Here is a 24,783-nt window from a genome sequence, read left to right on the forward strand (position 1 = left end):
GGCAGGGTAAAAGGGAGGGCAGGTGGGAAGTGAAGGAAAAGAAAAGTGGAAAGAGAGAAAACAACTATTTCAGGATGAACTTTCACACAAAAGAATGGAATTACATTTGAAGACATCAGTTTCAGTGCACAGGAGAGATGACATTTTAAAATAACTTTATTTTTGATCATCTTTCAAAATTATGATTTAACATTGTCAGAAATGAAATAAGAAACTTACCCAGCATATTTAGTTTTAAAAGCATTTAATGACATCGCATATATTTAACAGATAGGGTAAAAGTCTAGAGGTACAGTTCGATACAACTGAAAGCCAGTTCCAGTACTACTCTTGACTACAGGCCCAGTCATTGAAAGTTCATTCCTATTAAATGTAATTTTTGATTGTGCAGTAAGATGAAAATTTTTCATTACAATAGTTACAGTGACAGAAATGCACACTATGTATCAAAGAGCAAGGTAATGTAGCAAAATTATAACACACAGTGCTGCAGCTGACAAGCAAGTAACCATTTGAGTAACATTACTTTTCCAGTAAATGCTTCAGTTCCACTTTTACACTTATTGATGATTTTAAAGGGTTTATTATACATCTAGTCTTATTATACTTTGTACTAGAATTATCTGAAACATACAATATAATGTATTTCAGAAAAAAAAAAAAAGAAAAGAAAAAAAAAAGAAATTTGAAATTACAGCTTATTTAAAACTGTACCAGCCTGTTAATCCGTCTTGAACGCCAACATTCTTATCTGTCATACTCGATGCGGGGACGCTTCGGGTGGTGTTAAACCAATGTTGGGCTGGGAGTCAACGCATACCTGCACTCTGTTACAGCAAAGAGAACACACTACCACTTTAATTCCTGTTAGAATCGCAAGGGAAGGCTCTACTAGTCAGGACTCAGCATAATAACCTTAACTGGAAGTGAATGCCTTTGAGAATTTGTACATTGGTTTCTTATGTGCACAGTAGATTTGAAAGCACCGCTGCCTTGCATACCAATAGCACTAGGAGTGGGTTATTTTCCAAGACAGCCTCACAAAATTGAGGAACAGTTTAAATATTAAGATCTAATCTACATTAACTTCATTAAAAAAAAAAAAAAAAAAAAAAAGACAAAAAAAAACCCCAACAACAACAACAAAAACAAACCCCCAAAACCTGGTCCTCCCTCTCCTAAAGAAGCTGCCCTATGCACCTCATACATTTGTAACTTTAGATTTTTTTTTTGTTGGCTTTTTTTATTTTAAAATGCTCTATAAATAAAAAAATGTCAATCACATTGAGGAACATGAGGCACAGAGAGTAACGTATTGGTTCTGAGCTCGCATGCTGGAATTCCACTGGAACGGTCAGAGAAGTGCAGTGTGTGGAGATGGAATTCACTTCTTTTTACCAAAAAGGCTGAATCTTTTCTCTTTGTCTTTCTCTTTGTCTTTCTCCCGCTTGCCAGGGCTGGACTCGCTGGTTATTGTGACGCTGGCAGGCAGGGTCTGGGCACGGCTGGAGGCTGGAGTGCTCTGGGTGGTCGGGGACACTTCGATTTTGTCCGAAGAGATCGCTGATGTGATGGCCTGAATCCACGTGTTCATCTCCTCCTTCAAGAAGCCCCAAAGGCACAAAACCGTTACAAGCGGCACACCCCTCTGACTCCCGCGACGGTGCGGAGGGGGAACGGACAGGGGTGGAAATGCAAGGAAAACCAGCCCCAACTCATCCCCTCTGGCTGTGCACCTCCAGAGACACCTCCTAGAGGCTGTACCCGAGCAGCCCTGGGCCTACGCACCACCCACAGAGTGCACACCAGCTCTTGGCAGCTGCTTCTGCCCATGGTACAACAGCACAGACAGCACGGTAATAAACCATAAGAAAAACACACTTACATCGTCTTTGGCTTGGAAGAGGTATTCGTTGCCATCGGTCAATCTGGAAAGAAAGCACCATCACAAATTTAGCTCAATAGTGGTCACACTGGTTCAACTCCTGCTTGTTTGGCTCCAGCAAACGAGCAGCCCAAGGCACACAGGACTGCATGGGACAGTGCCCACGTGCCAAATGCCCACAACAACCCCTGTTGCAGCCACACACGGGGTAGCTCTGCGCTGTGGATGTGCTCAGGGTGTTGCTCGTGTTCTCATGTGGCTGCTGGCTCAGTATTTGCTCTTTCAGGTACATCTTTTCTCTGTTGCAAAACACATTATCAAAGTTTACTCAACACTTTCAAAAGAAAAAAGTCACAGGCAGCACCCAGAGTTTTCATGGCTCCTGTGAAAATCCTGCAAAATTCTGCAGCTGCTCTACTCTTTTAGGTATGGTGGTGCTGGCTCAAGGTCTTACTCTGAGTATTAGAGATGAGCAGCCACCTCTCCTCGCAGTGAAGGCCAGAATCCACCTCCTGTTTGACTCCTGCACTGATTCTACTCGGATGGTTTAACTGGGATACATTTAAACAATGTATGTGATGATACACAGAAATGAAAAACCAACTGAATATCACCAGAATAAGCAGGAGGCAGGGGCAGCAGGAGCTCTGCTGCAGGCTTCCCCATCTTTCCCAACAAAAAGCAAGCATTTAAACAGCTCTTTATGAAATGAAATTAAAGACTAAACAGTAAAATAACAGTGCTTGAGTAAAGGAAATATCTACATGCAAGTAACTGAGGGCCCTGATGCAGGTGATGGAGCACTGGGAAAAAAGGGCAGTTGGTGTTTCTGCCTAACTTTGCATTTGGAACAGCACATACTTCCATTAGCAATTCAGAGAGGTTTAAAATAGTCAGAAGGATGAATCACATAGCTGCAGGCCTGTCCTCAAGAAAGGTACATTTCCCTAAATATTTGCTATATATTTCCACATATATTTTCTATAAAGCAAATTTTCCCCAGGTAGGGATTCTATGATCTTTAGAGGATTCCTGCACGAATATAAAATTACACCATCACCACCCCTGCTCTGCCAAAAAAACCCAAAACACCTGTGTTGGAATATGTGACCCAATCAGTTCACAAAATAAGTCTTCTTTGACAGGATTACCTTGCAGCTGTGTAATGATAAATATTTTTTAATTGTTGGTGCTAGAAGATTGTTCAGCAAACCAAAGAGTTTCCCAAAGAAAAGCTTTTTTTTTTAACCTTTGAGAAACAGGTCTTTTACAAATTTGAGTGAAATGGTCTCTAGCTATATGTTCCAGACCTGTACATGTGAGGTGTCTTCAGCAGTCTCCTAAATTCATACTGAAAAAATTAAACAAGAGGCTTGATTTGGAAAAGAGCAGAACCATGATCACTGCTCTCCATCACTTCCAGAGGGAGTGGCTGAAAAACCCAGCATTGTGAAATGCAGGCCCCTAATGGCAGGCACACACATCTGATGAATGTGCTCTGATTATTACAACCCTGTTCTGTGTTTGCTCGCTCTGATGGACAGACCACAACTCAGCGTTGGGAAGAGCTTGCTCAGAAAAGCAGGTGCTGCAGTTAACATTCATGGTCAGTTCCTGGGCTGGTTTTCCCAGTGAACACATCCACCATGGCTTTCCCCAAGGGCAGAACACTGCCCCAGGTTTACCTGAGCTTGAACACATGCTTCTTCTTTTTGTAATCGACTGCTACTTCACAGACTGCGTCCTTTAAGCTGACAGGGATCTCATTGTGGTAAGGGATGCCAGACGCTGCAGCTTTCGAGTCCTTGTAGAAGCCCATCTCTTGGTTGTTTATGACACAGTACACATTATGCCATGACCTTTGAGACATGGGAAACAACAAGAGCAGTTATAAATCCAATGCTCTCACCTGCAGAACTGGAGAAACCAAACGTAATTACTTCTGTAAGTTAAGGGAGATCAGTTCAGCATGAGGATGTGAATATAGCCTATACTGTCCCATGAACTGCAGACAGGGAAATCTTTCATGAAAGCACAGCTTCAAGACAAAAGTGAAAGGGAACCAAGATTCCCAGAGCTCCCTGTGAGAGCACATCAGCCTGTCCTCGCAGTGGGAGGACTGTTTGGCAGACTGGGTACTTTGCATTCCTGACACAGAAAATTATTGACCTTTTAATGGCAGTGTTCTGTTGTAGAAAGAATTCTCACAAAGTGATGAATGGAATAGAATGGACTGTGTGTGAAATCCTCAACTGACAAAAATACTCTTAGTGGCATCATCCACCTCATTCTCTAATAGAATTGTGAAAATTAACTATTACTGGAAATAAGAATACCCAGACACGAGTAATGGTGGCTGTCGCTGCTTCAAGGGTGTTGTCTGGTGTGAACAACTCCAGTGGCACAAATATCCTGGTACTGCTGTACTTGCTTGAGATCTCAGCTCTGCCAAATGCTTTGGCTCCTACCAAATCCCACAGATGTTGCTGCAGCTCAGCATTTGCTGGGAATATTTTCCTTCTCAGCCAAGTCTTAAATCTGGTTTTGAGAGCTCTCTCAAGGTCACAAAGGATCCCAGTCTGCTTTTTCAGTGTAGACAAATCTCAAAGTTCTGACTGTTTGAGACTTGCAGGACATTCCTTGGGAATGGAATTGACTCTGGTACACCAATCATCCTCTGTTCATGCTGAACAGACTACAGAGTAGGTGGGAAGTGGTAATGTGCAAATAGAAAATGTCAGAAGAACATGAACATTTCTAGTCTCACACCTACATGATTTTCTTTTCTTGTAGTAACGTACAACTTGAGAGATCTGGAATCAAATCCCACTACTGCCACAAATCCATCATGTGGAGTGGGAAAGTCGTGGTATCTCTCTGCCTCAGTTTTCCACCTGACAAATGTGGCTAACGCTGCTTTTTGTACCAAGTATGTCCAGACTGCAGTTCCCCCCACGTGGTGTTCAGCCCTGCAGCCCCACCCCTACAGCAACAGGTCTCTGGGAGCCCGGAGAAGGCTGGGGATGGTTGTGCACAGAGCCCTGGTTTGCCCTGCCCGTGTTACACACGCACTGTACCTGCTGGAGGCTTTCTTGCTGTGTGTCTCCCACTCGTGCTTGCGGTGTAAGAAGCCCTCCATCTGGGCTGAGGGAATCTCCTGGGTTTTGGCTGGGAGGGTAGCAGCAGTCTGGGCCAGAATGCCGCCCTTTGCTTTGCGGTCTGACGTTGGGGAAGGAACGGGACTGGACTCCTTGGAACTCGTCCTCTGTTCTGCAGCTCCATTGACCATTTCGTTGGTTTCTGCAGTTTCTGCCACCTGGGAACAGTATAGAGTATGTTCAGCCCGAAGCCCCCAGCACTGAGGCATTCTGCAGTTAATCTGTCTCCCTGCACAACGTGGCTGTGTATAAACTTTGCCTGGACAATGACACAGGCCAGTAAGTTCTTTCTCGCACTCCATGGAGACACAGGAGGCCAAGGAAATTAGAAGGAATGGATTAGTACCCATTTTACAGGTGGAGAGACGGGAAAATAAAAGTAGCTGAACATCAGTGTGAATTTTACTGTGTTTTGCTCTGCTGGTCAATTCTTTTATATATTGTTATTCCTAGAATGAGAGCATTCAATTCTGTTGCTAGGTACTCAAATATTTGGAACAGTAACAATCACACTTTCTGCAAACCTAGAGGAACAGTAGAAGTTATACACATCAGCCACCTTAAGTACATTTATGGCATTACTGGGGCATTAAAGGTCCATAAAAGGTATTAACTATGAGTCAGCAGAGAAAGATGTCACAATCGCCCAGGAGCATTTACAAAAATGTGTGTAATTGATTTGTTTCTGTAAAAGCTCCTTTCCCACTTTCCCCGTTCCCCTAGTGACACAACAAAATCAAAACATGCAGAAATTAGAAAGATTACACCATGCATCTCCACCATCCCAGTTAGGATATTGGATCGTAAAGACAAGGGGAATGAGGTCACATGTCAACTGATCGAGGTCTGGTTCAGACTGGCGTTATTAGGTGGATTGGATTTTTGTTAAAGGAACTGAAAACCACCACAGTCACACAGCATCACACAGCTATTTACCCCCAAACAAAGACAGAACCAAGGCCTTGCCCATCACTTGCTTTGTTGGTCGCGTTGCCTGGCGCACTGGGATCGATAGGCTAGAGAGCAGCCGTGTTTCCAGCAGCTCTCACTGGTCAAGCTGGCGACGTCTTCAGGAGCCATTCATCCAAAAATCATTTAAATTGGAATCCTAATGGCTATAAGCTTTTGAAATACAGCTTGGTCCCAGTTTTGTTTTTTTTTCTTGTACCATTACTTTGACGTGTAGAGCCGTTGGTAACAGCTCAGGAGTTACACAACCAGTGTGTAGTATTATTATTAGCAAGTTACTAAAGCTCAGTGCTGCTAATGCTCTAGTAGATTACAAACATTCTGGACTGGTTTTATGCAGACAAGCAGGTTTTTGTGAATGGCACAGTAAGTAGACATTCCCACTACTGCACATGGCCTGGACAAATCAAAAGCAGCCGAATTATTATGCAACAAACTCAAATTTGCCAACGTTTGCTAGAACTTCTTATACCTGCCCAGTATCCATTATTGTGCCTCACACCTTGTACCTCACCATTGGTCTATAAAGATCTGAGTGTCAACTTGCACTGAACATGGGAAGGATTGGTTAACTGCCTTTAGCAACCTAAACCTCCAGAGTACAGACACTACACCCTCAAACAGGGAGAGAATCACAGCTCACATTGCACTTCAGTCAGATCTGGATGCCCTGTCCCTAAAGACACATAGCTTTACACTGCTCCTTCACAACTGGGATCAATCTAAGCCATCAACCCTCTCTACTTGTACCCAAATCTCAAAGTATAACAAAAATATTGCATTAAAGCAGGGGAGAGGGTAAATAGATGAGGCTGAAGATTATCCAAACACTGCCAGAACACAGGCAGTGGAATGAACAACCCCTGAGTCATCATTCATCACCTGTGTCAACCACCCATGGCAAACAGATCCCTTCAAGAACAAGGAGAGCCCCTTGCACACTTTCTGTCCAGTGACAGCTCCTCAACCTCAAACTCTGCTTTGCTGCTAGCTGGAGCCCTGTCTGAGGGATCTGACACCTCTGACCAGCACTGAGGAACCACACAGCCCACAGGAACTCATCTCTACAATTTAAATAAACTCCCCAGAAACACCTGCCTGGCCCCTGCACTGACACAGAAAGCAGTGCATTTGCTGGAGCAGCCAGATGTGAATATAGGACTGATTAGGGGGTACCCAGGACCCCTCATCTGAGGTAAACCAGACCAGTTTCAAACCAGCAGCCACTGCACAGCTGCGCAATGTATTTTATGGGAAATAATATGGAAGTCAGTGCTGCAACCCTGTGGCTTTGAAAAGTATCTGCCAACTTTAATTCCATCATCAGACCTGCACCTTCTACGTCAAATTCTACTGGTTGTAAAAGGGCTATGAAAAGCTTTTCTGATGCTCTTTCGGGTTTTATTTCCTTTCACGTGTTATCTACAATTAACAGAAAACAAGCAAAAAAATCATGAACAGCTCTGCGAAGGATGTGTCATGAAAACGGAGAAAAGACAGGAGCTGAACACACTTTAATGGAAACATGCGTGGGGCATGCGGAGACAACGCCACGGAGGACAAACAACAACAGCAAACTCCTGTTACAACACAATAGGTCTGGAGTACATGATACAGTTCTCTCAGTGGGGCCTGAGGGGTTAGTTGGAAGTGCTTTAGTGGCTATAGGCTACTCTGGAAATCTTTAAAGCAGGACTGGGACATGCAACAAGACAGGTGGTGACAATGACAGAGGTGCCCCTTTGGATTTCACAGTGCTTGAAGCAACATCTGCTCAATTCATTGACTCAAGGCTCTGCCCCACAGCTGAAGAAGCAGATGATTTGCCCGGTTCAGATGCAAACAGATGCCAACCACTAGGTTGTTCTGTCAAAAGGACCTTCCTAATGCCTTTAGCCAGATCCACAGGCTGCAATAAACAGGTGAAATCCTTATCTTCTAGTGCCTGAAGTGATGACCTTAATCAATGACTTACTTTTTCTTCATCGTCATAAAAATGGAATTTTTATCTAAGTGTACTAATACAAATAAGAAAAGTCTATCTCTATAAATTCCTTCTAAAGACTACTTTTTTTCCCAGAATACATGTGAAAGCTCTGCAGATGGTGGAGTCTGAAGCTACAGCTATCCTGCCCTGAGAACTGGCACACTTTCAAGGCACAGGGCAGCCACCAGAGCATCCCCATAAATTCATACAGAATTTTTAAAAGCATTAAGAAGCTATATGTTGTTATCCTGACAAAAGAAAAAAAAAAAACAAACACATGCATCATGAAGTGGAAAGACAAAAGTACAGTTACTGAAGCACATCCTTTCAATCACCACTCTCAGTTCACAAGCTCAGCCCGCACAGAACAATCCAGCTGCACTGCTCAGCCAGTTGTCAAAAGCCAAAATTCTGACCAACAGTAGCACATCTTGTGCCTCACTGATGCAGCTCTGTACACCCAAGGTATTGCAACACGGGACTCAACAAACTGAGCTTGGAAGTTCTCATGGAAGACTGAAGTGCAGATGGCAAAGATGAACATGGAATGCATTATGTAGCATGGCAATAAAATAAAATTTCCAAAGAAGCAAACAGGTGATGTATAAGTCTGTGCTAACCAACAAGATTATTATCTGGGATGTGCTTGAAGACCACCTCACATTCCCAGCCACAACTGTAGAGAATTTATAATCATTAGAATGTACAAGAGCTCGCTTCAGGATTGAATGTTAAAGAAGAACCAAAAGCTTTTATTTCCAAAAGGAGAAAGGTGGCAGTGCTGTGGAGCATTGGCAGAGTCTGTGTGCAGACTCAGACTTAAACTAGGATGGGCATCTTAAAGCCAAACTTGTGCTGGAAGGCATTTCCTGCCAGGGCACTCAGCTGGGACTCGTGTTTGCTCTGCAGCACTCTAAGAGCCCTGATATCCACAGATCCCAGCCTGCCAGGAGCCTCTCCTGCACTGAATGTGACCCTAGAGAGCCAGGTTCAGCAACAAAGAGCCATGTCCTTTCACTCAAAGCATTAACTGAGACAAGGAGGCTCTGCAGGAAGGCGGTGGGGAGTGGAGTCAGATTCAACTCTTGTGTTGCATTAACTCCAGAGACATTTACTGGCATTGTCATGGCTGCACATGAGGATTCTTGGCATGCATCCTGACTCCACTGGGACACTCCCTGTCAAGAAGGAGTGAATAAGGCATGGAGCATTCAGCCTGCACCTATGTAAAAAAAATAGCTGGGATCTTAGACAGTGTATTTTATTTAGTTTTTAAAGGAAAGCATCACATCCTCTCCCCAGGGGGCTACACCCTACTCTCATTTACACCCTTGCCTCTCTGGTGCCCAGAAATCAAATTGCTGTAGTGCCACTGGACAGGACTGAGGCCAAATGAGGCCCCAAACCAGCAAGATCACAACTCTGCATGAGGACTAAACCCCCAGATAAATCTAGATACTGGTTTTGAATGGTTTATTTCACGTTTATTTGTCTCTGCAGTCAATGAGTCCATTCTGCATGGAATGTTATACAAACTAACCTTAAGGCTTTTATTCGTCCACAGTCACACTCCCCCCCTCCCAGCCCTTCCTACCCAGCTCACTCGTGTGGATTATCTTTGGCCTGGTACATAACTCTTGCTAATGCAGCTGATTTAATAAAGTTGCCGTGCTGAGACCTGTTAGTATAACTCGATGCGTCATACCTGTCAGGTCCTAGTGCTCTTCTTCATTAGGATGTAATCTCATTACATCTCAATTACTCATATAAAGGACGCTTTCGCTGGAAAATCTTAATACTATTAGCGACATGAAAAACTCACAGTAAATAACATGAAATAAATGTGTCACCTTAAAGCAACTGAGTGTCAGTGGGGAGATTCAAATAAACAAAGATTAAAGTGAAGCAAATATATGTCCAAGGGGCTGCTAATTAAATAAAAGTCAACTGATGGGAAGGAAGAGAAAAGCAGCAGGGAAATCTGAAGCCAAAAGATTAAACCAGTACCAGTAAACCATACTGAGAAAAGGTTTCTGTTGCTGCAAGTGATTCTGTGGGTCACAGTCCAGACCACGAGCGGTCATTGGCTGTCCGTCTGCTAATAAAGTTTTTGTAGTTTTGGTAGGTTTGGGAGCGATAACTAACCCGTGGAGATTCCTGGTCTGAGGGCAAACCGTTTTGGGAAACCTGCTGTCCTTTTGTCCCGTCCCTGTTGGAGAGAGGAAAAAGAAAAGAAATGTATAAGGCTCTTGGAAGTCACCCATCTTGTTCAACAAAATGAGATTTTCTTATTGAATATTAATTTAAGAAATTCAAACACGTTCCTAAAATCCTTAGGCCCAACTGAATAAATCCAGTGTGAAGTGGGATTTAACCAGACTTTATTGACAGTTACCTTACAAATAAACCTCCTCCTATCGCATAAGCAATTTCATAAATGCCAATGTTCCAAGGATGCGGCTTAAAATCTGTAAATTATGCTCATCAAAGAAAAAAGCCAAGGTTGTTCAGAAACTGCAATTCATGGCCCAGGGGACAAAATCAACATTCCCACTTTTGGGCTAGGGATGCCTCAGCAGTGACAACTGGAAAATGGGAATTTAGCAGGGAATTCGGGGATTTGGGAGAAGTCCTGTCCCCATAAACCACCAAATCTTCTAACAGGGGTCACGTTACAAACCCATACAACCTCCTCTCCTTTTACAGCACATTTTCAGCCCAGGGGTTCCCTGAGGGAAGTGCAGAGTCCAGCTCACCATTGCTGCTGGGAGTCTCCATCCTCTGTAACCTTGGGCTCTGGAGTGGGTGGCTGCCTCTTCCGCTCCTCCTCCTCTTGCTGCCGACGCACTTCCAGCAGTTCCAGCTGGAAGAGGAGACATTTTTATTTAAAAACATTGCTTATTTTTCATGGGGTGTTCTAGAAACGAACAACTCTGTACGTACAGTTTTTCTGAAACATTACTGAAATTAAAGTGAATGGGGATAAAACTGGAAGGCATCAGTCTTTAAAAGCATTTGTGGTACTGAATTTGTCAGGAAGGGCACCAGAGTCAGGGAGGGCATCAGCATCGACCCTCTGACAGCAGCCCACCACCGGCCATGTCTGCTTTCTAACTCATTCTATTAGAATAAAACCCAGACAAACAAGAAAACAGCCCAAGTTATTAAAATATCCAAAAGCAACATCTTCTTGTGTGCTGGTCGAACACAGAAATAGCATGTTTCCTGTGTGAATTCCTGGAATTAACCAACTCCATAAAACCGGCCTGATTTATGAAAACGCTGAGAAACTCCAGTTCCTTTTGTCTGCAGCTGTGACACTCTGTGTGTGAAAACCCAGGCCACTTCAACTGTAGTGTCTAAAGCCAAATTCTCTCCAAAGATGGTAAAATGCTCTCCAAGCATTAATGACTGACATTGCAGCTGTGTTCAAATTGGGGTTTGGTTTTTGTTTTTTTTTTTTTTGCTTATTGTGTCTTCCTAGGGGACAATACAGCCTTGTACTGGAACAGTCACAACATAACAAACATCACTGTCACTGCCCCGTTCCCACCACTGTCATCTTTAACCAAAAATAATTGGCCAACCAGTACAGCAGAGAGCTGGAGCAAACTGTTCAGCTCTGAAATTTCCTTCTGGGTCATCACTCCCAGGCCTGAGACAGCTCCTGCTGACTCTTGAGGTCATTTATCATTTAAGCTTTTTCACTGCAGATCGTTGAGTTCAAATTAATCAGAAAGGGTTTTTTAGAATGGCTGGAAACATGAAACTTCAGGCTCTCTGTGGTTGGCTGAGGTCAATCAACAACCAACCAACAAACGGAGAACGTGTTGGTGATGCCGGGAGTTATTCCAAACCATCAGCCAAAAGGAACGGCCAGGGAGGTCCAGACACTCACCGTGGTCAGTCTCTCCAGCGCTGCAAACCTCTCGTCCCAGGTGGCTGCGGATTTCTCAAACGCTTCGTGCCGCTTGATTAATTTTTCCACCTCATCAACGCTCTGCCCTATTTCACGACTGGACAGGTAGGGCTCCTGTCCCAGCAGCCAGGCCTCAGCCACGCTTGCATCTCTGGAGAACTGGTGCACCTCCAAAACTGAGCAGAGGGGGCACAGGTGTCAGCACCATAAATATCACAAAGAACAGCATCATGGAGTCATCAAGCAGCTTTGGGATTTACCTAAACCCAGCTCAGGGAACAAAGTAAATGTACTTGGCTAAGTGTTCCCCTTAGCTAAGTTCATTGAAACAGGTCACTGAAAAGACAGACATTTCTCCTGGTGGCTTTGCTTCAAGGAAAAATGCAAGTTTCATTTTGCAAGTTTAGCATGGGTTTTTCATTCTAATCTACTGTAACCTGCTAATTTCAGCATAGAAATTGGAATGTGACACCTGCAAATACACTAGAGCTACTGCACTGAGCTCCAAATTTGATCATATAGAGCAAGACCTTTGGTGCAGGATTCTTAGTTTCAAATTCGTCATTATTTAACAACCAATAGGTGTGAACCTTGCAGCTATTCCAGCACAAACACACTTCCAAACACTGTAACAGAAAAGTGAGGAGCTGCAGGTTTTTTTTCAATGCTCAAAAGGCACAATGAAGAAAGTCCGATATGGCCCAGCCCAAAAGAAATCCAAGGGTGTCCTTACTCAGTCTCAGCCACTCCCATCTGTCTTCCCATTTGTCAATCATTTCTTTTCTCTTTTCTGTCAGCTGCAGGAGCTTTTCCTTGATCTAGATGGAGAGCAGAGAGCAGGGTTGTTACACAATCACCAGGCAGCAGCTCCCCCCAGCCCTGCACTGCCCTGACAGGAGTTCCTCAGGAAGTGACTTCATCGTGCAAACAACAGCTGCTTTTCTCTTCCAAGTATAAATAAATGTGACATTTCCATTAAAATATCACATTTGCATAAGCATTCAGTGTCTGTTAAAAGCTACAGCACCCAGAGTATTTGATAAAAGGGTGTAATGGGCAAACAGATGTAAATAGTGCAATCAAGCACCGAACCTTCCGTCCTTTTCCAGCGACTAACGCAAAATGTGCTACTCTGGATTGCTGCAGAAGCTCTCCCCTTCCTGAGAGGGAAGTGCCTCACAATGTTTGGTTATTCTCCCTTCCCCAGAGGGAGGCAGGAGAACCAAGGGCTAAGCCTCTCTCATCTGGCCCAGACATCTCAGAAAATAAATCAAGGCTTTAAGCAGTTGGATACGGTTCTCTTATATTCCTTGAATTTACTCCTTACTCAACATTTTCCTGCTCATTCCCTTAGCAGGCCTCTCTACAGGAGAGTTTTCCCTGCAGGAAATTCAGGCTATCTCACGGCTACCTCTGCCCTTGCTCAAGGAAGACACCTTTCCGTCCCAGGGCTATTCTCTGCAGAATGGAATGCCTCATAGCTTCCTGGCATTTTCTGGGCTGAAAATGACACTTCAAATCTCAATGTCACCTCTGTTACCCACCATAAAATGCCAGAGTGAAGTCATACCCTGATTTCCCAACAGCACACAAGTGCACCAGTCCCTGAGGTGACACATTGTTCTGTGGGTGACACGGGGCAGAGAAAGAACCCCCAGGAACCCATGGCTGTGCGCAGGGAGCACGGTACCTCCTCAGATGCGTAGTGTTTCCTGGCCAGCAGAGACTTGCCAAGCTCAATGCACGTAGTGAAGCTGTCATTTCGGGCATCAATTTCTGCTTTGATCCCCTGGTGATTATTCATGAGGAGCTCTACAGATGAAACGTCCCTAAAATGACGAGAAACACAGATTTCGGATTTAACAGCTGCTACATTTGCAAACTGACCCACAACTCAATGAAGAAAAAACTGATTCCTAGATTGTCTTTGTAGTTCAGGAAGCCTTTCCTTAGAAACAGCACCATTCCGGCCTCAATCAGACATCAAATAATCCTGGTGTGAGACCAAACCTTTTTGGGTACAACTTTCCATGGCAATTATTCCAGCAGCCACCAACACGAGGAAGTTGCTGCAGCAGCAGGCTCTGAAAGCCACTCTCAGTGATACTGAGCTCTACTGATGTTCCTCAGGTGACCTGCAACCCTATCTGTGGCTGGAGAAGGGATGTCTTGCATTACCTTGGCTTTTCCTGGGCTTCTATCTGCCGGATAACATCTTCCATCCACAGCATGAGATCCCGAACCATGCTGAAGAAGCGGAATTTGTCTCCTGTGTCCACCAGCCTCACCCTGCGGCCCTCGCAGGCATCCAGCAGTGCCTTCCATGCCTCTAGGACCTCGTTTTCCCTCTTTTGGATGTCATCGGCCTTGTCCCCAGCGTAGGCAGCCTGGAGGCGTGCTGCATCCTCCTGCAGCTGTCGCACCTGCAGTGATTTGGGAGAGAAAAAGCCATCAGTGGGTTTGTTACTCCTGAGTCACGAATACAGGGACATTTATCTGCTAATTCATCACTTGAGGGGCTTTCTAAAGTCACTGCAAATGGCTTTTGTCTGTCCACATTAGAAAGGTTTGTGCTGTTAGTAAACCTGCATTATCCCTCAGAGGTCACTGTAGGGTCAAGGGACCCCCAAAATAGCAAAGATTTGCCACTGCCAGAACCCACTTCGAGACACAGTGCCAAAACAAAGTGACTGTTACATGTCAGGCCAAATGGGAACCATTTTCATCATCAAATTCCTTTCCTCTCATACAAGTGATGAAGGCACCTGGGAACTCCATATCCAAACCATTACTGCACCTGACAGAGGTTATTTTTCAAAAACATAGATAATTACTTCAAAGAGAAGAAAATGTGGAAACATTAATATTAAGAACCTTCTACTATTAGAAATCTTTTCCTTTCAAGCACTGTCTTGGGATAGCAAATGCTAACTCCTGACTGTTTTCTGTATTTTTCAAGCCACGAAACATTCCATTAACTTCTGTCTAATAATTAATTTTCTTTAACATCAAATCAAACAGCCTTCTAGCTACAGGCACAGAGACAGTTCTTCTCTCAAAATGATCCACCTCTATGCTCTGGCTGTTTCACCCAGAAATTATCCTAACTGCCTTCCCCACAGCTCTGTGCTGTGATTACATATTCCTCCATTTAGGTCTTGATTATAATTATCTTTTTGAGAGACTGGCATTGATGTTTTGTGAATGTCTCCCATTTTCTGTATAAAATCCATGGCTTCTGAAAGTAAAACACCTGGAAAATCAAATGTTTGCTCTATATGTCCTTTGTTTTGGTGTAAATTGCAACATAACTGAGAATTGGCTGGCAGCTGAGCTATAAAAGCTCTTTCCTGACCTACTGGGATAAATACAGTCAGTTGTAATTCCCAAATTCTCCCTGTGGCAGCTGAATGTTTTATTTTGATTTAGAATCCCCCCTGTGCTGTATGAGCAGCTGCCACCTTCTACTTGGCACACCTTGGCTTCAAAAGATTCAGAATTAGATCAAGTTTGGATGCTTTTAAAAATCTTAGCCTGAACTGTGGATTTTAAATCTCTTTTTGCTCTTAGGAAGCACCAAGAAAGGCCATATTTAATTCAGAATGCCCGGGCTCATAACCAAGTCAGAAAACCTCTGTGTAGGTCTTTGCCTCTCAGAAAGGATGAATAAATAGTGCCTGGCACAAAGGGTTTGACTGGTTCTTTTTGGTGTTTTTAAAAACAAAAAAACCCCTAAACTGACCAACTAAAATAAAACCAAACCTGAAAAAGCCAGCCAAGCTTATACTTTCCTTCATATTTTGCACTTTAAATCAATACAGCAGCTCTCTGCCTTTCTCATTCCTTCATCAACCAAGGACAGGAAATGGAATAACATCCAACAATTGCCAACATGTTCAGAAGCCCGTGTACTTGTACTTACAGATTGCTACTTTAGATAATCAACCGAATGCAATGACAGAGCAGCACACAGACAGATAAGTAAAGGATGCAGGTGAAGTTATTCCCACAGCACTGCATGTGGGAAGCAGCTGGCAGCACTCTGTCTCCCAGCCATGGAGGGGCCCAGGGCAGCAGCAAACTCTGCAGGCTCAGGTTCCCACACCCACAGTTCACCTGCCACACACCTGGGTGCCCAGGGCCTGGATATCGTGCTCAAACGTCGTGTGCATTCTCTGTAGTGTTTCCACTGTGTTTTGGTCTCTACCGAGCTCCTCGGGCAGCTTCTTATGTTTGTCTTGGATACGTCCTAAGATCTCCTTGGCATCATGGTAAAATTTGTGCAGTTCATAAGAGGCTGCAAGGATTTGCGTTCTCGTGTCAATGAGCTCCAGGAGATCCGCCCAGGCCTCATTGAGTCCGTCCTTCCACTCGGCGATGGTGGCAGCGTCCGAGTGGCCGGAGTTGATGAGTTCATCAGCCATGTGGTTGACAGTATCCACCCGCTCCTGCCCGATGTTCCCGGTGTCCCGGGCGAATTCCCGGAACCGCTCCTGCAGCATCTGGAAGGCACAGAAAGAGGCTCATGCAGCGCTGCGGCTACAGAGAGAGCCGAGCGAGCCGAGCCACCCCCTGTGAGCAGCACCCGGAGAGGCCCTGCCAAGGACTCACCGTGACATGTTCGTAGTCCTGGCCCAGCTCGTGGGACCCCGCCACCACCTCCCTCTCGGCGATCCACTGCTCCAGGTCATCCACCTCGCGGTTGAGCTGGAACAGCCGGTGCCTCTCGTCCAGCTTGCCCCTTCTCTCCTCAGCAAGGTCCTTCAGGCCCGCATAGAGCTTGTCCACCTTGGACTGGCGCATGCTGATGCGCTCGCTGGAAAACCAAACAGCACTGAGTCTGCATTGCCTTTGTAAGCAAAACCAAATGGGGAAAACTGCAAGGACTAAAAGTCACTCGGGGTATTTAATCCACGGAATGCACGTCTACTGCAGGCAGGAATTCGACTCGGACACGCTGCACCGATTCTCTGCTGGCAGAGGTGACAGCAATAGCTAGGAAGCTTGTCTGTCCTGCACTGTAAACCCCTGGCTTTAGAGAGGGGAGCTGGAATTCAGCTCTCCGTTTGTCTGGACATAGATCATGCCAGAGTCTTCTCCCAAAGCTACAGGCAGGATCTGAGTTGCTCAGGCAGGGAGCAGTTCCTTTTCAGTTAAACTCTGTTTCAGAGTTCAGCAGCACTTATGGGATCCTTACCCCTTAAATCTCAGCATTTGCACAAGGGATTAATATTTCTACTTGCTGTATCTTTCGCCTCTATTTTGTCTGAGCCATGCAGTGCTGTCAAAGTGCCTTCCATCTGCCTTGTAAAGCTGATGATGCTATTCCAGTACTCAGCTCAGCCAGGAAATCTGCTCTCATCAGAAGCAATCATGACCACAAGAGAGTGCTTTAGAGTTAAATAACAACCTTCCACCACAGGCAAAGTGTGTCTGTCCTAGACCAGTGCCACCTTCCAGCCTGTGCAGGCTGAGCAGTTAAATACATCAGCCTCAGAGTCGAATCAGCCTTGCAGCTGAAGCCAGTGGAGAATTCTGCCTGTTGAGCTGCACCTCTTACAGCAAAATGGTTCTTAAGCTTCCTGAGTTCTCCCCCAGGGAAAGCCACTTACGAAAGATGAGATAAATTTATCAAAAGTGAGATGTCAATATGCCCATGTTTAAAGCATCTGGTTCCAGGCTCTGATTCTGTTGGAATCTCAAAGAGATCTTGGGAAGCACTGCAGAAGGATTAATGACAGTGACCTTCTCTGCTGGACATTAAAGTTGGTTGGAAGAGCAGGTCTGGACCTTGGCCTGAGGACTGCTACGCCTGCATGAGGTTCAGCAGTGCTGGCAGACCTGACACTGCAGCCTGCACACGGGACACAACAGACACACACTTCACGTGTCCAGAGCCACCAGAAATCAGCAGCTGCACGTACTGACCCTGCCTCTGGCCATATCAGGGTGCTCCAACAGACACCTTGAATTGAGTGAGGCTGAACTCCATTGCCTCTGCATGAGCCTCTGAGCTACTTACTCTCTGCTGTGTTCTTTGTATGTCAGAATCACCCAAAGAAGGGACTGAATTACTAAAAGAACTCATGATCCAATTTAAAATTGGCAGTTAATACCTTTCTGGGTGATTATCTGCCACCAAAGTTCTGCTGGTCTTTGAAAGCTGGTGCACAGTTTCAGCATAATCTTCTACAGCTTGTTCCAAGATCTGGTGTTTCTTCAGCATGGACACAGCACTCTGTTCATCCTGTAAGGGTGACAGAAAATGACAGGAAGAACTAGAAGGAGCTGCTCCCAAGGACAGCTTGAAGGTAAGTCCTTCTGCCAGTGGTATAGAACAGTTGATGTCACAGCAAATGGTACCCGCAGAAAGCAAAATAATGAGTGAAAGAGATATTGCACCAACCCCTCTGGGGTGCAGAACAAAATTACATCAGCTGGGCACTCTTCTATGAAGCTTTTTATGTGTTTCCACAACTCTGGTGCAGGGCTCAGAAACATGGAACAGATTAAGAAACACCACTTGTCAGGCATCTCAACAACAGCATGGGGCAAAGAAAAGAAATCCTACACAGTCCATGCCAACGGATTCTCCACCAGCGCTGGGAGAAGTTCCAATCAAAACTTTTTATTCACTGTTAGAGCTAAGAAAAATAGCCCCCTACTCTCAGTGGTAACTGATATTGTCAATAAATCTTTTCAATACAATATTTTGCATAGTGAGCTATTCGCAACAGATAAAAAAGAAAACAAGCCATTTTTAACTGAAGATGAAACACCTGTGGAAAGTGTTCTCCTGATAGAAAGCTGAGCTTTAGTTTACTGGGGCAGGAAACATGGTGCATTTACGTCACTAACAAACAAGCTCCAGCACTAATGCCTCCTTGGAAAACAGGAGTTTACGTTCTCTTTGGTATGGTCTGAAGCTGGGAATCAAAGCTGATGGTCACCGGGAATCAAGGCCAATGACAGTGGTAGCAGCTGACTGACCACCAGGACCCGTTTCACAGCCAGGTGCATTGCGCTGTCATTCAAAACTAACAGAAAACTGGACCTAACTGGACCACACTGGCAATCCTGACCCGGCAGTGAAGGCAGACACAGAGCTGCCCTCTGCAGTGTGAGGACGTTTCCCTGGTTCCACACACCACAGCCTATCCTGCACACTATCAGAGATGTTAGAACAGATCGAAGCCATGATCACTTGAGGTTTCACCAGGAAGTTAAATTTGTTCATGCTACCATTCCAAAGTACCACATTAAATTATGTCACCCGTCTCCCTCCAGCAAAGGAATTAAGGCCAAATTAGTGTCACTGTGGAGCTGCTCACCTTGGCTTTCTCTTCTGACATCATGTAGAGCTCCTGCTCACTCATCCAGGCCTCAGCCTCGGCTGCATCGAAGTAATACTGCTGAGCCCTGTGAGACTCCTCCAGGCGCTTGTGGCGCTTCTCCGTCTCCTCGATGAGGAGGTTCCACAGCTGCTTCAAGTCTGCAAGTCTCTGCTGAATGACTTCAGCATTGGGGCTGCTCTCTGTGATAATGTTCTGACTCCTCTCAAAAATGTCATCGATACGAGGCTGGTGGCCCTGGATTTCTTTCTGAAGGGTCTACATGAGAGGAAAATTGACTGATGAGATAATGCACAAATGAAAAGGAAATACAAGTCAGGGGTCTTAACTCCAGAGGGCCAGAAAAGCACACACTATCAGCTCATGTGGACAACTTGGGGCTCTGTCACCACCTGTGGTCACACCATAGCACCCATTGTTTTACCCCAAACATTTCCTTCTGCAATTAGTCATCACTAAGCAGAAATGGCAGGTATGGAGCTCTAACAGCACCTACTCACCTGATTTTTCTTTATTAATAGCTGCACAGTCTGGAGGTTGTGTCCATGATCAGTAGATGTAGCTATAGGCATCCTCTCTCCAACCCACAACTGAAAGAGAGAGGAGTACACATGATTTCAAGCAACCCCAGATACAGTTGAGAGAGGCTGGTGCACACAAGCTGTATTCCAACAGTAGTAGCACATTTAAGCAGCAGTATTCCAACATTTTCCTATTGGCTGGGGAATGGGATTTCTTTGATACTCACAATTTCATCTTCTACATCCCGGTTGAACTGGTGGATCTCTTTGGAGGCCAGCAGGTTGGCCTTTCTCTCATTCAAAGGCTCCAGCAGCTCCAAGAATTTCTTCTCTACAGTAAGGCGCTTGCCATCGACTTCATCTGTGCTCTTGCCCTCTTGGCTCAAAGCCCTTGCCTGGCTCTGCAGCTCCTCTATCTCCTTCTTACGGACATCCATTTGATTCTCCAGCATCTAAACAGAAACATGGCAAAAAGGTCCTGAAAACCACGATGAAAGCTGTTCATACAATTAGGGTACATCAACAGCTTCCTCAGAAGGGAGAAGAGAGTTTGGTCAGTGAGGATTTACCATGTTAATTATTATTATCTGATTTGTTGCTAGATGAACTTCTTGTTCTTATTAAAGGTACATGAAAGAATAGGAAATAAGAAAAGCAGTTCTTTCTTTTCTAAACAGAAAGCCTGCCCTGCCTGTTCCTTTGAGTGCAGGTATCTGCTGCCTGCCCACTGCACCCCGTGCTCTGTTTACCTGCTGCTTCTTCAACAGGATGTTGACACTGGTGAGATCTTTTCCATAGTCATCCGACTGGATTTGGCTCTCCAAACCATTCAGCCACTTATCCAGATCTGCACAGCTCTGGGTAAAAAGCTCTGCCTTGTTTGCATCGAAGAGACGCTGAGCCTTGGTCTGGGTAGTGGATTCAAGCTCGTCCCACATTTGGTGGAGACCCGTCAGCTTCTCTTTCACTACAGCCTCAGTTTCTGGTTTCTCTGCAATGAGCTGCATTCCCTCCTGCAAAGCAAAGAGCAACCAAATGGTATCTCCTCGGGAGCACTCACAGCCCATTAGGGCAATTATCCTGATTAATAAGCACTCAGGATTCCTCATCTGCTGGCAGCATCAACCACTCATTTTCTATCTCCAATTATCCAATGACTCCTTCCAGAACATCAGCTGCCAGGTCCCTCTGCTGCCTGGAAGAGGGTTTTGTAGCAACGGGAAGGTCAAGCAATGCCTCCTTTCTCTTCACCATGGCACATGTTCCCCGAAGGGAGCTCCTGGAGCCATGGCTCAGGCAGGATGGAGCAGTGAGCTGGAGCTGCACACACGGCGTTTCCTGAGGCCCCAGCTCCTGGGGGCCACAACACCAGAGAACCATGAACACACAGCATAATGTGGGGAGAATGTGGGAAATAATGTCTTTATTCTAATTATCCCTATCCATCTCTTCAGCTGGGTGCAGATGGGAAAGCTGCCCCCAGCTCAGCACATTCCATATGAATGTTAATCCAGGGACTGTCACAATTCTGTACATAGCCCTAGTCCATTGCTGAAATCTGATTGTTCAGAGGCAAAGGAGAAGGATGTATTAGCATCACTAAAAAGGAACTTCCAGCACTAAGAGCAGCCTTCTAATTACACCATTAAAGGGTATTGCTATTTGTAGATCACAGAAAAGCCTCTAATGGGATACGGAGTGCCAAAGTGGGAGAGGAAATGTGCAATTAAGCAAACTTACACTGAACAGAAACCCACTGTCAGAGCTAAAGAGGAGACTCAGTGCTCCAGATCTGCACAGGAGAAACGGGGGAAAAGTACAGCTCATCACAGCATATTAAGGCTTCAAATAACTTGACACAGAGCTGTGAATCTTAATTAATCACAAAACTGGATGTTCATGCCCTAATTTTTCATGGTGAAAGGCAGCTTGGTTATAGTTCTGAATGAATGAAAGCCAACTTAGCAGCACAGAAGAATGAACTCAGCTATTCCCTATATTCTTTTATTTCCCAGGAAATGCTTCCACTTTATTGGCTCAAATCCCAACATTTGCCCCACCATACCCTTCGGGTATGAAATTCAGCCTGTGCCTTCCTTCAGCCAGGTAGGAAAGACTAGACAAAACTAAATGGGCACCTTAGCCAATGTCTGAGTGAGTGTCTTGGATAAAAGGCTTTTAACATCAGTGAGGAATAAAATGGGTTGGATGGAGACACAATGTACCAGAAATCTCCTTTAGCCTCAGCTGTGGGGTGATTTAAGGACCAGTTCTGCAGAGGAGCAGATCCCATCTCTGTGCACAACCACCCTGGACAAAGATAAGGGCATTTTTTGGATATTCTTTACCGACCTTTTCAATCTTCTCCAGCCACTCTTTGTTGGATGCAAGCTCTGCCATGAATGCCTGATGCTTCAGCCACTTGCTGTGTAGGTTCCTTGCCTCATCGTAGGACATATCCTGGGCTGTGAGCATCTTCTCATTGATCCAGAGGGAGAGCTGGAAAGGAAAATACATGGGGGTGTGAGGAAACATTCCTGGTGTGAAATAATGCAAAATGCCTCCAGATCAAGGATAAAGAGATGCCTCTGTAGAAGAGCTGTGTGAGATTCAGAGACTGCTCTTACTCAGGGATTTATTCAGGGTTCACTCAAGGATCTGCCTTTTTAACAGTTCAATTCTAACATCCATCTCCAATACATAAATAACCCTTGATTCAAGCAGAAAGGAATCACCTCTGTGACGAGCAAAATCACACAGGTCCCACCCAGTTCAACAGCAAGAGAAACAGAGACACATGTCCTACTTATTCATCAGGTGGTTTTGTGGAGATTGTTAGAGATGGTTTTGTACCATTAATTCACAGCACATTTGTACCCTTTCCCCTCAGTCTTTCCTCTGTATAGGTTTACAGAGTAAACCTAAAAGTAATTTGTTTATTTATCCAATCTCCAGGAGTGTTTTGGTACTGGAGACTTTCCTTTCTCCATTATATAAAATCCAAGACTGTTTTCTGTCTGATTTTCAGCAAATACAAAAGGCACTGGGGACAATTTCCATATCATCACTAGAGAAAACCAATACTTTAAGAGACAGTTGATTTACCAACTGCAAATGGAATGTGAAAATGATCCTAGCAGCCAACATCACATTTCCTCCCAGGGTGAGTCTGGCTGCTTCATCTATCCCTGAGGTGTAGATAAAAACCACATTCACAGCAATGTTTATGGAATTTGAAAAGGCCCATTTTCTGCAGAAAACGTCAAAACAAATCTCAGATTGGTTTGTAGAACAGCACTTGGGTGAACAAGCAGCCCAAAAAGAAGAGGAACAGAGGCCTCTGCTTGTGTGCTCAGGACACAGGGCAACAAATTCCATTGATCACTCATGGGCCGCTTTTTAACTGCCCCTTAACATTTCAATTGTCCCTTAAATGCACTCCTCCTCAAAAAGGGAAAACTTATACGAGCAATCAGAGAAACTCCTAATTGGATCATCCCATCAAGTCTAAACAGAAAAATGCTCATTGGTGAAGAGCTCTGTAGGCTGAAGGTTACACTAGAACAGGCTACTGCGCTGCTGGATAGTCAAAGGCTACATGGAGCTTAGGCTATAACTCAGAATTAGTGGTTTTACTCCTGCCTTTCTGGGGAGGAGACAGCTGCTCTGCAAATTGCACTGCTTGGCTTTCACTGTTTGCTTTTACTCAGCCACAGCATTAAGGCTTCTAGGGATTTAAAAGTGCTTCCTAAGGAGAGGCTGGATCATTCCTGTTACCAGCTGGCAGAAGGCAAGACAGGGACAACATGTGGTTCACAGCCAGGGCCTGTCAGGATAAACCCCTCAGAGCACAGAAATGCAGAGAAAGTATTTAAGGGCTCACTGCTAAAATCTGGGTTTTGCAACCACTACAGGCACTAAAAGTCAGTACCTTGAGTGTGAAAGTAGATTTTCAAAAAATAAAACAGTTCCCTAAATTGCCTCAAAATAACACTTGGAGTATTTATTTGTCCAGAAGTTAAGGCCAGGAGAGGAGGAGGCTTCCTCCCACCCTTTGCACCCGTACACAAGACCCTGTTCCTGCTCCTGGCTGCTGCTCTGCAGTGCCAACCCATCAGGAAGGAAGGGGAATGCAGAGACAAACTCTTGTGAGCCTGGGGCAGCAGCAAGGCAAGGAGAAAGGGCTCCGAGTGCCACTGCACTTCCCAGACTGTGCCAGGAGCCAAACTGCCAGCCCATCCTGCAGGGAGGCTCGCACAGCAAATCCTGCCAGCACACTCCGGGAGAGAAACTTCGGAGTGCAGAGTCTTGCCAAGAGCTTTCACCATGTCCCTGGGGAAATGAGCCCAGACAGCGCTGGGACTTCCAAGCACTCAGAGGGAAGTTCAGCTGTAAACTCCTCGAAGGTGAGCTGAGAAAGAGCAGGAAGTCAAAGAAAACTAAACGGCAGCATCTATCACATCTCCTCCACTCAGGATTTTCTGCTGTCACTGTTTCACTCACTCGGCAAATTTATTTAACACATTCATATTGATGAATGCAAGAAAGAGCCGGAATAGCACTGCCCCAGGACTAACCTGTGACAGTGTTTCTGACTCCTCACAACAACAAAATCTGCTGCTTTCCCTCACCTGTGACCCCAGAGAGGGGTTTAATCACTGCTGGGCTGCTATGAAGAGAATAATCCCACTGCTCTGGAGTGCCACTGACCCTCCTCCCCAGCTCTGCAGGAAGGAGCGAGGGGCAGGAGGCCACATTCTCAAACACCTCAGCACGGGGTGACAGTGACAATGTGGCTGCCCTGGGAAGGGAAGGGCTGAAGAAAACAATCTGCCTTTCCTCAAGTTACATACAGATGGGAAACCGCCCCTAAAGGCAGCAGCGGGCAGGAAGGCCAAAGGATCATTGCCGGGTGAAATGGGGACTGGCTCAGAGCTGTTCCCTAACAATTCCCAGCTTCACAGGCAGTGCGAAGGAAAAAGCCAAGGGGGA

The 24,783-nt window shown here is 45.2% G+C and overlaps 1 protein-coding gene across 5 annotated transcripts in view; it reads right to left on the reverse strand.

The window, feature by feature from the left end:
* Nucleotides 1–227: 227 nt before the first annotated feature.
* SPTBN1 (spectrin beta, non-erythrocytic 1) overlaps nt 228–24,783 on the reverse strand; it is a 116,059-nt gene continuing 91,503 nt past the window's right edge. For all 5 annotated transcript variants that reach the window (XM_040057498.2, XM_058419635.1, XM_040057496.2 and 2 more), the window contains exons 19-36: nt 22,144–22,290; nt 20,541–20,804; nt 20,019–20,243; nt 19,771–19,860; nt 19,250–19,528; nt 18,035–18,165; nt 16,530–16,734; nt 16,046–16,420; nt 14,097–14,341; nt 13,609–13,747; nt 12,652–12,736; nt 11,898–12,094; nt 10,756–10,862; nt 10,145–10,208; nt 4,963–5,201; nt 3,571–3,744; nt 1,886–1,928; nt 228–1,600 (exon numbers count right to left, since the gene is read on the reverse strand). In XM_040057498.2, the coding sequence (XP_039913432.1) occupies nt 1,385–1,600; nt 1,886–1,928; nt 3,571–3,744; nt 4,963–5,201; nt 10,145–10,208; nt 10,756–10,862; nt 11,898–12,094; nt 12,652–12,736; nt 13,609–13,747; nt 14,097–14,341; nt 16,046–16,420; nt 16,530–16,734; nt 18,035–18,165; nt 19,250–19,528; nt 19,771–19,860; nt 20,019–20,243; nt 20,541–20,804; nt 22,144–22,290 (3,225 nt within the window). In that variant the 3' untranslated portion in view covers nt 228–1,384. The remainder of the gene's footprint in view (nt 1,601–1,885; nt 1,929–3,570; nt 3,745–4,962; nt 5,202–10,144; nt 10,209–10,755; nt 10,863–11,897; nt 12,095–12,651; nt 12,737–13,608; nt 13,748–14,096; nt 14,342–16,045; nt 16,421–16,529; nt 16,735–18,034; nt 18,166–19,249; nt 19,529–19,770; nt 19,861–20,018; nt 20,244–20,540; nt 20,805–22,143; nt 22,291–24,783) is intronic.

Source organism: Hirundo rustica, chromosome 3, assembly GCF_015227805.2.
Source record: "Hirundo rustica isolate bHirRus1 chromosome 3, bHirRus1.pri.v3, whole genome shotgun sequence".
NCBI classification, from domain to species: domain Eukaryota; kingdom Metazoa; phylum Chordata; class Aves; order Passeriformes; family Hirundinidae; genus Hirundo; species Hirundo rustica.